At 35.0% G+C, this 14,638-nt stretch overlaps 1 protein-coding gene across 8 annotated transcripts in view; it reads left to right on the top strand.

Annotated features, from left to right (window-relative positions):
* Positions 1–14,638, top strand: part of MRPS28 (mitochondrial ribosomal protein S28) — a 170,497-nt gene that overhangs the window by 122,239 nt on the left and 33,620 nt on the right. Inside the window, exons 3-4 of one of the 8 annotated variants that reach the window (XM_077167064.1) lie at positions 6,176–6,282; positions 8,384–9,056. The exons of 5 other annotated variants lie outside the window; for them this stretch is intronic. In XM_077167064.1, the coding sequence (XP_077023179.1) occupies positions 6,176–6,281 (106 nt within the window). In that variant the 3' untranslated portion in view covers position 6,282; positions 8,384–9,056. Of the gene's footprint in view, positions 1–6,175; positions 6,283–8,383; positions 9,057–14,638 lie in introns of those variants that run through there. 2 more of the 8 variants (XM_077167063.1, XM_077167065.1) reach the window with 2 other exon arrangements.

The following is a 14,638-nucleotide window of genomic DNA, read 5'->3' as shown; positions in this document are numbered from 1 at the left end:
TACTTACTCTGAGGTCATGATGATTCGATCATCTTATATATTGTAGAAGTTTCATTGTTTCTCTATTTACATTTAGCTCTAAAGTCCACCTGAAATTGATTTTAGTATATATGGTGTGAGGTAAAAGTAAATTCATTTTTACATTTCCTTGAAAATTTTCATTTTCTTTTCTTGGTGCCATGATATAACAATGTATATATTTCTTTTCTTTTTTTTTTTTTAAATTGAGATAGATTGGATATATATCTCAATTTTAAAAATTATACATATAATATAATTGAAAATTATACATCCAAAGTATATAATCAATGGTTCACTGTAGAAAAATTTCATTTTTAAAACACAATTATTAAGTTAACCTAGCACCACTTATTATGTCCTTAAAAAGTATATTAGTAATATATTAGAAGTATATTATACATATAAGTATGTATAATAATAAATACTTATTATATATAAGTATTTAATATACTTAAAAAGTATATTCTCTCTCCATCTCTCCAAAGGATGGAGAGAGAAAGGAAAGGAGAGTTACTTAGTGGGAATAATGTTAGGAAATTTTGGAAAATTTTAAAAGCTATTGAGGAAAAAACAGCAGGGAAAGAAATCCAAATGGTTAGAAACAAACACTAGAATCTCACAAATGTTTTGATTGGGGGAAAAAAAAACAACCAAAAGACAGTTATTTTCCTAGTGCTCTGCATTGTTACCTTTTTTCAGAAATCAAATGCCTGTAGTTAACAGGGCCCATTTCTGGATTCTCTGTTCTCTGCCGTTGGTTTTTTTGTATGTCCTAACAGCAAAACCACACTATAGTAAATAAAAAATGTTTATATCTTTTATGTATTGGTTGAAGCTTATTTTATGATCTAGCATGTGGCCAGGTTTGGAAAAATTTTATGTACATTTGAATAATAAATGTGTTCACATGCTGGATGTAGTCACTTGTATATGTCAGTTGCTTTAGTTTATACATCTGCAAATTCTCAAACGTTTTATTTTTGAGCTGAATAAAATCTGCCACTGTGAGTGTGTGTTTTGGGAATTTTTTTCCTTTTATTTTCCTTTCAATTCTGTCAGATTTTTCACAATTGATGTGAAAGAGAGTGAGTGCCAGGTTGCATGCTAGGACCAAGTATTTAAAGTAAAAGAGACCCTTACAGTAGCTAGCAATTTTCCTCAGTAATGTTTATATTCCAGCACATAATGAAAGCAAATTATGATTATTGCTATTATTTTACCTAGTATACTTACCTTCTTTCAAGAAAGACTCAAATGTTCTTCAGTTTCTCCCTGTATGTGCTTACTGTCCAGGTCTTCTAAGGGTTGCTTTTTATATATATATATTTTTTATACATGGGCTTTTTATATTTTGTCAAGAATTTTGAATGGTTATCTGTGTGTGATATAGTCCCATATAAGCTACTTAATCACTCATAGAATAAATGTAATTATGAGTTAAATGTGATGCTGCATCCTTGAAAAGTAATTCTGAAACAAAGAGAAGTATAGCTTAAATTTCCTGAGAGTGGTTTTGTTATTGAAGGAGAAATAGAATTAGCATAGAATTCTCTGAGGGGAATTTAGTTTTATGATGGATGAATATATAAAGTGAAATTTCAAAAAAAAAACAAAAACATTTTTCATTTCAAAAAACAAATGAAGTATTTTGAGACTTCATTATTAGGTGCACAAAAATTTAGATGATTTTATCTTCCTGATGAAGTCGATCTATTTGTTATTATGAACTGTTCCTTTTTATCTCTACTAATGCTTCACGATTTGCAGTCTCCTTTATCTCTTATTAATAAGGCCACACCAGCTTTATTTTAGTTAGTGTTCTTTTTGTTTTTTTTTTTTTTTGCTTGGGCAGACACCAGTAATTGAACCCAGGTCTCCGGCATGGCAGTCAAGAACTCTGCTGAACCACCGTGGCCCACCCTAGTTAGTGTTCTTATGGTATATTTTTGTATCACCCTTTTACTTTCAGTCTTTCTGTATCTTATATTTACTTTGTGTGACTCTTACACAGCATTTGGTCAGGCTTTGTTTTTCTATTCAGTCTGCCGGTCTTTGGCTTTTGATTGGAGTATCGAGTCCTTTTACATTTCATCTAATTCCTGATATATTTGTGCTGAAATCAGCCATCTTACTATTTTCTCATATATTCGTATATTCTACTTTTAAATATGCTCACTCAACAAGAAAGGAGACAGATAGTCACCAACACCCATGAAATACAGTTAACCAGTCTACCCCATCCTCCAAGGTTTTGCTGTATGTATCTTGTTACTTTATTTTCTGCAAAGAAAAGTCACACACACACACTATGTAATTTGTTTTACTTTAATTAGAATCAATTGTAGCAAAGGATACTGTAGCAAAAGAAAAAGGACTGTCTCTGTAGATCTCTAGCCAGGGGAAAATCTGGTTGAGGTAGGGACAGTAAGGAAAGCTGCCGGTCAGATGTGCAACGCTCAGACTTGATCAAGATTTGGTGTCGTAAGATATGCCCCCATGAGACCATGAACTTTGTGCGTTTTTAAATTCCTTTATAGTATCTGGAACTAGGAATTCTGTATCCCAGCTCTGATGAAAGAAGTGGTTCTAACTTACCCTTTACGGGGCATAGGACAGCCCTATAGGTTGTCTACAACCATAACCCAGCATAAATTGGAGGATTTAGAATTTCCACTAGTAAAAGAGAAAAGTTGGAGGTACCATCCTTAGTCACAAGCAATATAGAAGAAAAAACAAATCTACCTGTGAGATAACAGGAATGACAACTCATAAGGAGACAGCACTAAAACCTGGGTAGAAGCACAGTAGAGTTGGAAGCCCCATCTCTCCAGTGAGGTTGGTGCAGTTGTATCATAAAGAATTCATAAGCTCACTAATTTCATTATTTTTCACTATGAATTTCCCATCTCCCTCCCTTAAATATAAAAGGATCAGAGAGAAACAATTAGAATGTTGCCACTGGGGATTTGTTACCCAGTTTAGTACTTTTGCACAAATGACTATCAAAAATAAAAGGCAAAAGTCTCTGTTTTGCTTCTCTGAATCAGTGACATGTGTGTGTGTATGTATATATATATATATATATATATAAGTGTGTGTATGTATGTATATATGAATGATTTTTCTCTCCTCTAACCTTTCGTTTATATTTCATTTATTTATTTTCTCCTTGCCCTAAATGAAATTTAAGTCATTTGGTTTAAGTTTGTATAAATGAGATCGATGACTATTAATTTTTTAATTTCCTAGGAAAAATGCACTAATATTACTCTACTCTGTAACTGTGACTATATGCATCCATACAGAATTATAGATTCAGCGTCAAGTGCTGAAGATTGTTAGACTCCCTGTCCTTGACAGCCACATATTAATGAAACTGAAAGTTCAACTGTCCTCTGCAGCCATTAAGGAGAATTGTCACACCCCTTGTATCATGAGCTAGGCAACCAGAGAGGCATATTTTTTAAAAGAGAAAGAAAACGGCTGCAGCCTGCTGAGCTCAAGCAGCTGCTGCTTGATGTCTTCCACTGTGAGAGCACCTTTCTGACAGGTTCTCAGGCTCAACTCTGAGGTCAGAAAAGGATTAGGACAGGAACCTACTTTGCACTGACAGCTGCTCTGTTTAGTCAGTGCACTGACTTCAGCTCCATGGCTTTTAAAGAATGTTTAATTTTCTCACTACCAAAAGTTATGTCTAAGAAAGCTATAAACATGTTTTTACTAGTTGTGGTTTTTTGCAAGAGATTATGGTTTTCCCCAAAGCAGATGCAATTTTTGTTCATAACTTGATCTTGGACATTTTACCGAGTATAAACTTAACATTTGTGATTTGATAAATTTGTTATCCAATGTTTATGAATCCAGAAGTAGATCACTTGCTTTGTAGAACTAGGCAACAAAGAGAGAGAGGCCCAATCAATTTGTTGTTCCCTATACCGGAGAAAGTACCCAGAGAAGGAAGGAACTCTTTTGAAGGTATGGGACTCTTCCCTATGATGAGGATCCTGAGGCATGGAGGTAAGAAGGGCTCTACTAGTGAACACATGGATGCTTCTGCTAGAGTATTTCTTTGATGGCTGTTTTGCCACATGGAAATGAAGTCTTAGGTTGCAGCCTATTCAGGTGGTGTGGATCTCGAAATCAGAATGCTCCCATAGGAAGAATGTGTCTATTTCTGCATAAGTGCTAGTTAATACCATTGTCTTATTACATAGAATATAGCCACATTTCTATGCCCAGTGGAAATATGTTTGTTCCTATTTTCCATTTATGTGGTATGCAGCTTAATGATGATGAACTTGATTTTGGAAGGATGGGATAGGAAGAGAAAATAGGTGTACTAGAAACTTAATTTTCTTTCTAATGTTGCATGTTAAGTTCATCATGAAAGTACATTTCAAACTAAATGAATAAAACTGTCAGTGATCATGGAAACCACTGAAAATTTTCTGCTAAACTTTTGAAGGAGATGTTTTTTTAATGAAATGACTTAAAATATTGGGCTGTATAATACAAAAAATTTACTTGGAGTAGGGAGTTGGGGGGGTGGAAGCAAGTCAAAGGAATAGGCTGTTACTTTCCAAACCTTCTAAAATAGGTACCATTACTGAAATGTCTTTATTACTGCTATAAGTTTCTTTGCTTTGTATATATATATTACAATAAAAAAAATTTTTTTTCAAGTGCAATGTCATACCTATTAAGATACTGTCTTCATTTGCCAAAGCTGCTATGACAGATACCACACATTGGATTGGCTTAAAGGAAAGGAATTTAATATTTCATGGTTTTGGAAGCTAGAAGTCCAAAAATCAAGGTCTCAACAGGCAATCTGAAGCCTTCTGGTGCTGATTTATTGCAATCCTTGGGGTTCCTTGGCTTGCATTTCTGCCTCTTTCACATGCTGCTCTGTTTCCTTGGTCTGACTTACTAGATTGGAATATCCTTTGCTTATAAAAATTCCAGTCATATGGATTATGGCCTACCCTAAATTCAATTTGGCCTCATCTAAATAAGATTTTCTAAGATCTTGTTAAGTCCTTACTTAAGTCCACACCTTAACTAATAATAGCATCTTCAAATTGACATATTTACAAATACATCTACATCAATGCCAGGATGTAGGGGTACCAGGATGAGAGATGGATGAGGGGTTTAGCCCACTGAACATACCAAAACATAGTCAACTTGGGTCAGGATTCTCCTTGTATTGCATGCCTGCCCTCTACCCTCCCATGCCTGTGCCCAGGGCATGCTCCCCACTCCCTTCCAACAGAGGTGGAGATTGACAGCGAAATCTGGGCTTTTCCTCATTGATGCAAGTCTTTTGCTGTCCAGGACAAAGAGTATCAGCAGTCACAAGATGGAAATGGGAGCTGGGTAGGTGGGGCCTAGGGGTTGGGGAGTTGGTGGCTAAGAACCCATCCTGGTGAAATGGGACCCTGTGTTAGCCAAGGCTTCAAGCCATGGCACATACTCCATTACCTATCCATTGTCCCATCAGTTTTCATTTACAAAATACAAATTTAAAGATAATATTATTAAGAATTTCAAGACGGCATCTGCAGAGCATTAAACCCCAAGCATGGGGCCCTTCTATGCATGGGATCCTAAGTGACAGCTCTGGTTACACATCCATGAAGCCAGCCCTGAGATGTCCCTAGAACTGGGACTGAGGCCAGCCTCCCCTGAAAATATAAGGATGAATATCTGAACAAAATGACTATCAGGAAGAAGTAAATAGAGGTAGGAGAGAAGAATGGATATTAGGTTGGGAAGTAATATTGTCTGCTACAGACACCATGATCAGAGGAAATTCAATGGCTTGAAATATGAGTCTCAAAGTAAAAGATGCTCTGAATTATAGTATTACTTTTTTGTTAAGCTACTTTTCAATTTGGCAACTGCACAATGAATTAGAATAGAGATATTTATTCATTTAATATTGATTAACATTTGTTTTGAACAGTATCTGAGAGGTTTGCTAGTCAATATAAAGTAATGCCCCTAAACTAAAAAATTTTTCTTTGGATGACGAAAAGCATGTATTCCCTAAGATAACTTTGTTGATAAAGATGCTTTTAGATTTTTGTGGAATTATTCTTATTTCCAGTCATATATCTGAGGCATTTCACAATTTTGTTATATGTTACAGGTTATATACAACCTTGTCACTGCACTGTCTGCATCATTTTGGAAGAATTGTCATGCTGCCTTTCTCAACAAGTGTTCCACTAGAGAATTATGTTCTAATATCATAAGGTACATTGTATGTAATGAATTACTTTTACTACATCCTTGGGGAAATTGATAAAATAGACATACAAATTATTTTCTGTAGAATTTAATTCTCTGGCTAAACCCCGGTTAAGAAAGGCTGCTAATGAGTGCACTAAAAAGATGATATTTTTGTTACTGTTTAAACCAGACTACTTAAAAGCAAAGACCACTGCAAAAGAGATTAGCTAAGCTAATGTTTTGTTGATAATATGAGACAATTTTATTTTACTGGCTCAATGATTTAGAAAATAACCTACAAACTAAATCTAGAGGTTAGTGAGGAAGGGTTTTTGTTTTTGCATCTTCATGTATTTTGCTTTACCTTTTTTTTAATATGATCTGAAACATAGTTTAGTGATATTTCTAACTATCAGGTAAAGTTGCACAAAAATTTGTGCACGATAAGCTTGTTCTAGATAAGAAAATTGTCTTTGTTTAAATGTGAAACCTTTTTAATTATCCTTTTGGAGTGGCAGCAAGGGATATAAAAGATAAAATATGAAAACTCATCAAATCTTAATGTCCAGGTGATTTTTATCTGATATTTATGTTTTGCCAGCTTTCTCTGTCCTGTCCTGGAGACTTGGTACTTAGTCACAAATCTTTTTCCACACCAATAAATTGAATGCTAAAAAAAATAAAGTGATTTTTCTGGTATGTGAAGAGAGCAACAATTATTATGAAGTAACCCTCATGTAGGTATATTAGACATATTGATTATACTTTATATTATCTGATTATAAGGAGATACCTGGGAAGGTAAAATGAAAATACTTGGGGTTTAGTTGAATATTGGAAGCAAATGTAAGGACCTAAATTTTAATGCTTGATGGGACTGATCCTTTCTGTTTACCACTATTATATTTCATTAACTACCAGGCTTCTCTCAGAAGCAGATGAGCTTTAAGAGCAGAAGGCCTATGAAAGAGACTTAGCTGTACTACTTTACACTAAATCATTGATGTAATTTTCTTTATTTCATTAATTAAAAAATATGAGCAAACACATCCCCATCCCACTTCATTTCTCATTCTTTACCACCTCATAATAATAACAGAAAATAAAGGTTGCAAAACCAAAGGTGTCACAAGAGAAAAAAAACCGTAGACCCCTATAGCCTTTATGAATAGAAGTGTGAAAGTCCTTAACAAAATTTTAGCAGATCTAATCCAAAAATAAATTTTACAAAAAGGATAGTGCATTGTGACCCAAGTGGAATTTATCCTGAAATGTAAGGTTGTTTTTACGTCTAAAAAGTCAATCAGTGTAATTTATATTAATAGAATAAAGGAGAAAAACATTTGACAAAATTCAAACTCATTCATGATAAATGTTTCAGCAAACAAAGAATAGAAGGGACCTTCAATCTGTTTAAGGATATTTATAAACAAAACCTATAACTAACATCAACACTCAATGGTGAAAAGTTCATTACTTTCTACTAAGATTAGGAATAAGGAATGGATGGATACCCATGGGTGTTGCTTTCACCACTTCTGTTCAACATTGTGAAGGGCCTACCTAGAGTAATAAGACAGTGTGTGTGGAGGGTGAGGGGGTAGGGCTGGGAGAAGAGGAATACACATTGGAAAGAAAGAAGTGAAATAGTCTTTATTTGCAGACAATGTTATCATGTATGTAGATAACCCCCCAAAAAATATATACATATACAAAAAAATCTACTAGAAATAATAAGTAAATTTAGCACAGTTGCAGGATATAAGGTGAATATATAAAAACAATTATATTTTTATATACTAAGAATGAACAATTGGAAAATGAAATTTTTTGAACTATGATAGCATCAAAAAATATTAAATATATTTAACATATGATATGCAAGATCTCTATCTTGAAACCTACAAAAGTACAATGGGAAATTAAGGAAAAGCTAAATAAATGGAGAGATACTGTGTTCATGTATGTGGTACATTAAATTATTTGTCTAAGGAAAAAAACATGTTCTTATTCTTAATCCATTTCTGTGGCCGGGAACACATTTTTAATAGGATCTTTTAAAGAGGTTATTTTTAGTTAAGATGTGACCCAATTGAATGAGGTTGGATCTTAATCCTATTCCTAGAGACTTTATGAAGAGAAAGCCTCATGAAGTAGAAGAAGCTGGAAGTCAGCAGAATTCAGAAGCGAAAGGAGAAGACATCACCATGTGACAGGAAAGCCAAGGAACCCAAAAAATTGCCAACCTGCCAGAATGCTGTGTGCCCTGAGAGAAAAAAAGCCTTCCAACCTCTAAAACCATGAGACAATACATTTCCTTTATTTAAGCCAGCTCATTGTGTGGTGTTTGTCTTAGTATCCGGGAAACTAAAGCAATGGATTAGGAGTCAATATTGTTGAGCCGAAAGTTCTCCCCAAATTAATCCATAGATCCAGTGCCCTCTCGTTCAAAATCCTAGAGACAGTTTTGAAGAAATTGGCAAGTTGATTTTAAAATTTATATAGGAAGTCAAAAGACCTAAATAGCCAAAATAAGCTTGGAAAAGAGCAAGGTGAGAACTCATGCTACTTGATTTTAGTACTTACTATAAAGTTACATTAATCAACAGAGTATGGTATTGGCATGAGAAGAGACATAGATCAGGGTTTTAAAGAGTTTGTTGATTGATTTTCATGAAGGTCTTACATATGTTTAAGCTTTTAAAGTTTTTTTAGGTGTTTTATCTTGTTAGTAGTGTGGTATCTTTGTCTTCCTCCTACGTTATGTATGTATATACCTGAAGATTGTTAGATTCTTCTATATTTTGTATCTAGTCATCTTACTAAACTTATGATTTGTGATAGTTTTTACTATTGTTTTGGGTTTTCCAAGGAAAAATATTTACTTGTAAATGTTTTACTCTAAATCATTTTTTAACATTTTGACTCAGCATTTTGTTTTTGACATCTATCAACGTATATACATTTAGATTTCTATATAGTATTCTATATACTATGTAGTATTCTACTATATATAGTATAGTATACTACATAGTATATAGTATTTTAATTTCTACATAGTATTCTACTCTAAAATATACCCCAATTTTTACTTATATTCTTTCCTGTTGATGAATCTTAAAGACGTTTCCAATTTTTCATTATTATGAAAGTTACAAGCATTAGCATCTTTCTACATGTCATCAGGAGCAAATGTATTAGTTCCTTGTGGTATATTACCTGAAAGTTTTATTTTGGGTTATAGAGTGTTCTAGTTTGCTAGCTTCCTGAATGTGATATACCAGAACTGGAACAGCTTTTATAAAGGAGATTTAATAAATTATAAGTTTACAGTTCTAAGCATACAGTGTTGAACAGGGACTATTCTGCCTTTATGAAATGGGGTTTAGATTAAAACATGGCTTTTCTAGGGGACATACATCCTTTCACACCAGCATATTCCACCCTCTGGACCCTAAAAAAGACATGTTTTCCCCATATACAAAATACATTAATTTCATAACAATATCAGAAATCCTTAAACCATTTCAGTAGCAATACACGTGAAATACAAAGTTAGAAACATACAAACTCCAATCAAAGTTAGTTATAGGCATAGTCTTTTCTGAGATAAAATTATCCTGTCTCTGGACTTCTAAAAACTCAAAACAAGTTATTTGCTGCCAATATACAAAGGAGGAACAGTCATAGGATACATATACCCATTTCCATAGGGAGAAAGGAACACAGGGGTCACAGGACCCAAGCAGTTTTGAAAACCTGTAGGGCAAAGTATAACAGATTTCAAAGTCTGAAAGTCATTCATCTTCGGGGCTTTAGAAAGTGGCAGTCCCACCCTTTCCAAAGGCCTATGCAGTGGCTTGCCTCTCTCTAAATACAACCTTGGGAAACACTGGGGAGAACACCTTTTTCTCGGCTCCACCCTTTCCAAGCATCTGGGCTGTACCCGGGCTCTCTGCCATCTGCGGGTCACATGCTCAACCTCCATGTCGTGGCAGCCAGGCTCTCCTCAAACCCCAAGGAATGTGCTTTACCCTCTCCAAGGCCTGAGGTGGCATAGCTCTTCCACTGCAACAAAGTGGAAGTCCCATCCTCTGCCTTTGGGGCAAACTCACTCTCTCCAAGTGCTTGGGTGGGTCTGTTCTTCTGGCCCAAAGCTTCTTGACTTCTGACCCCAGCCTCAATGGCTTTGCCTCTGAAGTTATTTTTCCTCCAAATGTGTCCCTTCTTTGTCCCGCTCAGTCCTGACTGGCAGTGATTCTCTTTATACAGATCCCACAATACTCTCGTTGGGTTTCTATGCAGTAGCCTTGGATCATGCCCATCAGACAAGGAATTTCCACAGATCCTTCCTGTATAACTCCATGTCAGAGCCTGACTTTCTTTGAAATGGCTGACTGGTTCCACATCTGGTCAGATCTTCACATGGAGCACTATTCTCTGGGGTCTCCCTTCCTGGAAGCCCAGAATTTTCCAGAACATCAACCTCTGATTTCTTTGTACCCAAGGGTTCAATTCTCAGCTTATCTCTTTCCTGTCACATTTCACTATAAGCTGTGAGGAGAAACCAGGCTGTACTTTTGACATTTAATTTGGAGATCTCTTCTGCTAAATATCCAAGTTCATGGCTTTTAAAATCTGCCTTCCAGCCAAAGCCAAAGCCTAGTCAATTTTGCCAGATTATCTGCCATTTTAAAACGAGGGTCGCCTTCCTTCCAGTCTGTAATGACACACGTCTCATTTCTATCTAGAGCCCGTTCAGAGGTATTTTTAGAGTTCGCATTTCTACCAAGATTCTCTTCAAAACATTCTAGGCCTTCTCTGTCAAGCTCCTCACAATTCCTCCAAAATCTTTCCCTTATCCATTTGAAAAACCATTCCAACATGTTTGGTGTTTGCAAACTGCAGTAGCAGCAACAGCCCCCTCTCCGGTACCAAATCTGTTCTAGTTTGCTAGCTGCCAGAATTTGATATACCAGAACTGGAACAGCTTTTATAAAGGGGAATTTAATAAGTTATAAGTTTACAGTTCTAAACATACAGTATTGAACAGGGACTATTCTGCCTTTACGAAATGGGATTTAGATTAAAACATGGCTTTTCTAGGGGACATACATCCTTTCAAATCAGCACATGGCGTATACATACATTTTATTTTTTTTAGATACTGCCAGATTACTCTTTAAAGTTATTCCATTTTTATTCAAAGTTTATGACAGTTCTCATATTCTCACATATTTATCAAACTTAGGGTATTTTCCCCAGACTTTCTTTTATTTTTGCCAAATAGAAGCGATATTTTCATTTGCATTTCCTTAATCACTATAAAGTGAGGTTGAATACCTTTTCATATGTTTATTGGCCAATTAGGTTTCCTCTCCCATGAGTTGCCTATTTTTCTATTTGGTTATCTTTTTCTTATTGATTTACAATTCTTTATATATTCTGGATATTAATTCTTGATTATATGTATGCAGATTATCTCCTCCCAAACTATCTCATGTTTTGCCTTTTTATAGTGACCTTTTCATGTAATAATTTTCAATTTTGACAGAGTCAAATGCGTTCATCTTTTTCTTTATGAATTGTTATAGTGGTCTTAAAACACAGACCCAAATTCTTTGACATTCCTCCCATCAAGGGGGGTCTGTATTTTCTCACTTTGAATCTGGGTTCTGTGACTCCTTGAACAATAGAATACAGTAGAAGTGACACTGCCAGTTTGGGGGCCCAAGCTTTCAGAAACTGGTAGTTCCACTTCCTGTTTCTCAGAATACTTTGGAATCCATCTACCATCCTGTGAGAAAGCCGAAGCCATCCTGCCCTGCAGAAAAAGCCCATTGGAAAGGAATGGGCCACCATTGTCACTTGCAGCTATGTGACTAAGCCATCTTGGAAGTGGCTTCAGCCCGGTAAACTGCCCCTTCAGACTTAGTGTAGAGGAGAGCTGAGCTGTCCCTGGCAAGCTTTTCAGATTCTTGAACAAAATAAATTATTGTTGTCATTGCTTGAGGCCAGGTTTTAAGATGATTTGTTACGCAGCTGAAATAGTTGTACTTTTTTGGGGCTTATCTAGAAAAATCTTACCTACTCAGAACTCAAAAACATATTTCTAGTATTTTTGTATAATATTTTCAAAGCTTGATTTTTCACACTTAGCTTTTATAATGTATCTGCAACTTATTTTTACTTATAGCTTGATATAGGGACCTAATTTCTTTTTTCCACATATAAAGCCAGTTTTCCCAGTGTGATTTACTGACTAACCCATCCTTTTTCCACAGATTTAAAATGCTTAACTATCATAAATTGAGATTCCTGTATATACTTAAATTTGTTTCAGGGTTCTTTATTCTTAGTTCTCTTGCCCAGGGATTTTAGAAGAATAAATTTATAAATTGCTGTCTTGAGGTAAGGCTTCTTGCCAACATCCCTTTAGTTCTCTCTGTATAGTTTTATATGTGTTTCTCCCTAATAAGATATAACAAATCTCCTTCCATTTAACCAGGTTGCTAGGACTTTCCATGATTACAAATTGGCTTTATTGAAACTTACTAATATTTATATATTTTAGTGTAAAGTCATATGTTCCTATGCAGATTAATCTAATTCTATATAATTTTTAGAAATGCCTCTTGATGGTAATAGTCATGTATTGGGTTTGAAGTTTTGGTATTTGGCAAGCTTATAACTTTAGATGGAATTATTCTTAAGTGTATGTATATATTACTGCTCTTCCACAGTGACCTAAGTCGCATGGTCATGTCCTACTGGTAGGTTCTTTTTGGTAGATTATGGTAGCCTCCAAAGAAACTTGAAGTAGGTAAGGACTTGCTACTTCTTACAACCTCATTATCAGGTTATAATGAAAGCAAATCTCCGACCATATTCTCCTGCACATATAGATACACATATATAGATTTGTTAACTATAATATGAACAAGCAGGCACATAGAGTTCATGAAATCTGAGCAAACCCCATCTCTCGTCCTCAGAGAGGTTCTGACCAACACCTTGCAGAGTCAATTTACAGGAGAATTCTGTTCCTTCATAGCCAGCAGTAGGCAAACAGAGTCCCTCAAACTTCATAGCTGTTCAGGAATATTTAGAAATTTGAGGGCATGGTCTGAAAGGGAAAAGCAAACACGTCTCAGTGGAATCCTATGCTATTCATGATAGAATAGGTCCAGTTCATATTTCTTAATGCTTTTTGTGTCACAGATGTGACCCTGTTTTTAATATTCGTCATGCTAGTTTTAGCCCGCAATTTTCACCAATAAGATATTTTTTTGACTTTCAGTATGGTGGCAAGCAAAAAGTCAATTGTCCATTGAAACACAGATAACTGAAGTTCTCAGAGTAGCCACATCTGGAGTATTATTCTTATTATAACTATAGTTGACCATCCCCTGGATTATGTATTTGACATTTTTGCTCATCATATCAAACTATTCCACTGTGTATTTTAAGTATATTTTCAGTATTTCAAAGTATATTGCAAACATCATAATTACTAAAATAGACATTTCATCAAGTATAGTCAATATTTTTTTATTAAAGTTAAAAAATTACCTAAAAGAGAAGTGTAAATATCAGTTCTGCTTGTAAACTTTGTTTAGATCTTTAATCTGTGTTGAATTTATGCAGAAGGCCATATTAGTGAAACAGAAACACTCTTCCTACAAGTGTTAGTTCCCATCAAATTGTTGTCAGCTTTAAATTCTGTTGTATTCCACTGAGATTATCAGATTATTTTGAGGCTTTGTAACCATGCTAATTTGTTAGAAAATCAGTTGCTATTTGTGTCTCTTGAACTCTTGGACCCAAATCTTCAAGATTCTTTATTGTTTAATTTATTAAAATTAAGGTAGAAATCAAGATCTTTATATAATATTAAGGTTTTGCTTCTGCAAAGTGCCGAGGAGTCCAAAATTTAAGATATAAAAAAACAGTAATATCCCATACTGAAAACAATTTGGAAGTAGAATATGTTATTCATATTTTTCCTCCTCTCTTGTACTATTGACACATAGCATACTCTACAAGCAGTATGGCAGGCAAGCAGCTGCCTTCACAAGCCATTGCCAGTACTAGAGATTTTTCTAGGCCTTTGACACTTCTTTCATCTGTAAAGACAGTCAAGGCAGCTGTCTTTATGTATTGGTGTAGGATTGGCATGGTTTGCAAAGGCAGCTGCTACCCTGACTTCACAGCTGGGGAAATAGTACTTGGTATTAACAACAAAACCGAACAGAAGTATGAAGAAGACAATTGAGGGTAGGATGGTTGATCTTTTAATTTTAGGTCTTGGCCACTTGGAATGAAATAGAGCCATTGATTCCTCCTAAAAATACAGACAGTTAATGGAAGGATGTTGAAA

Source organism: Tamandua tetradactyla, chromosome 6, assembly GCF_023851605.1.
Source record: "Tamandua tetradactyla isolate mTamTet1 chromosome 6, mTamTet1.pri, whole genome shotgun sequence".
Classification (NCBI taxonomy): domain Eukaryota; kingdom Metazoa; phylum Chordata; class Mammalia; order Pilosa; family Myrmecophagidae; genus Tamandua; species Tamandua tetradactyla.
This window is presented reverse-complemented; position numbering and strand designations above follow the sequence as displayed.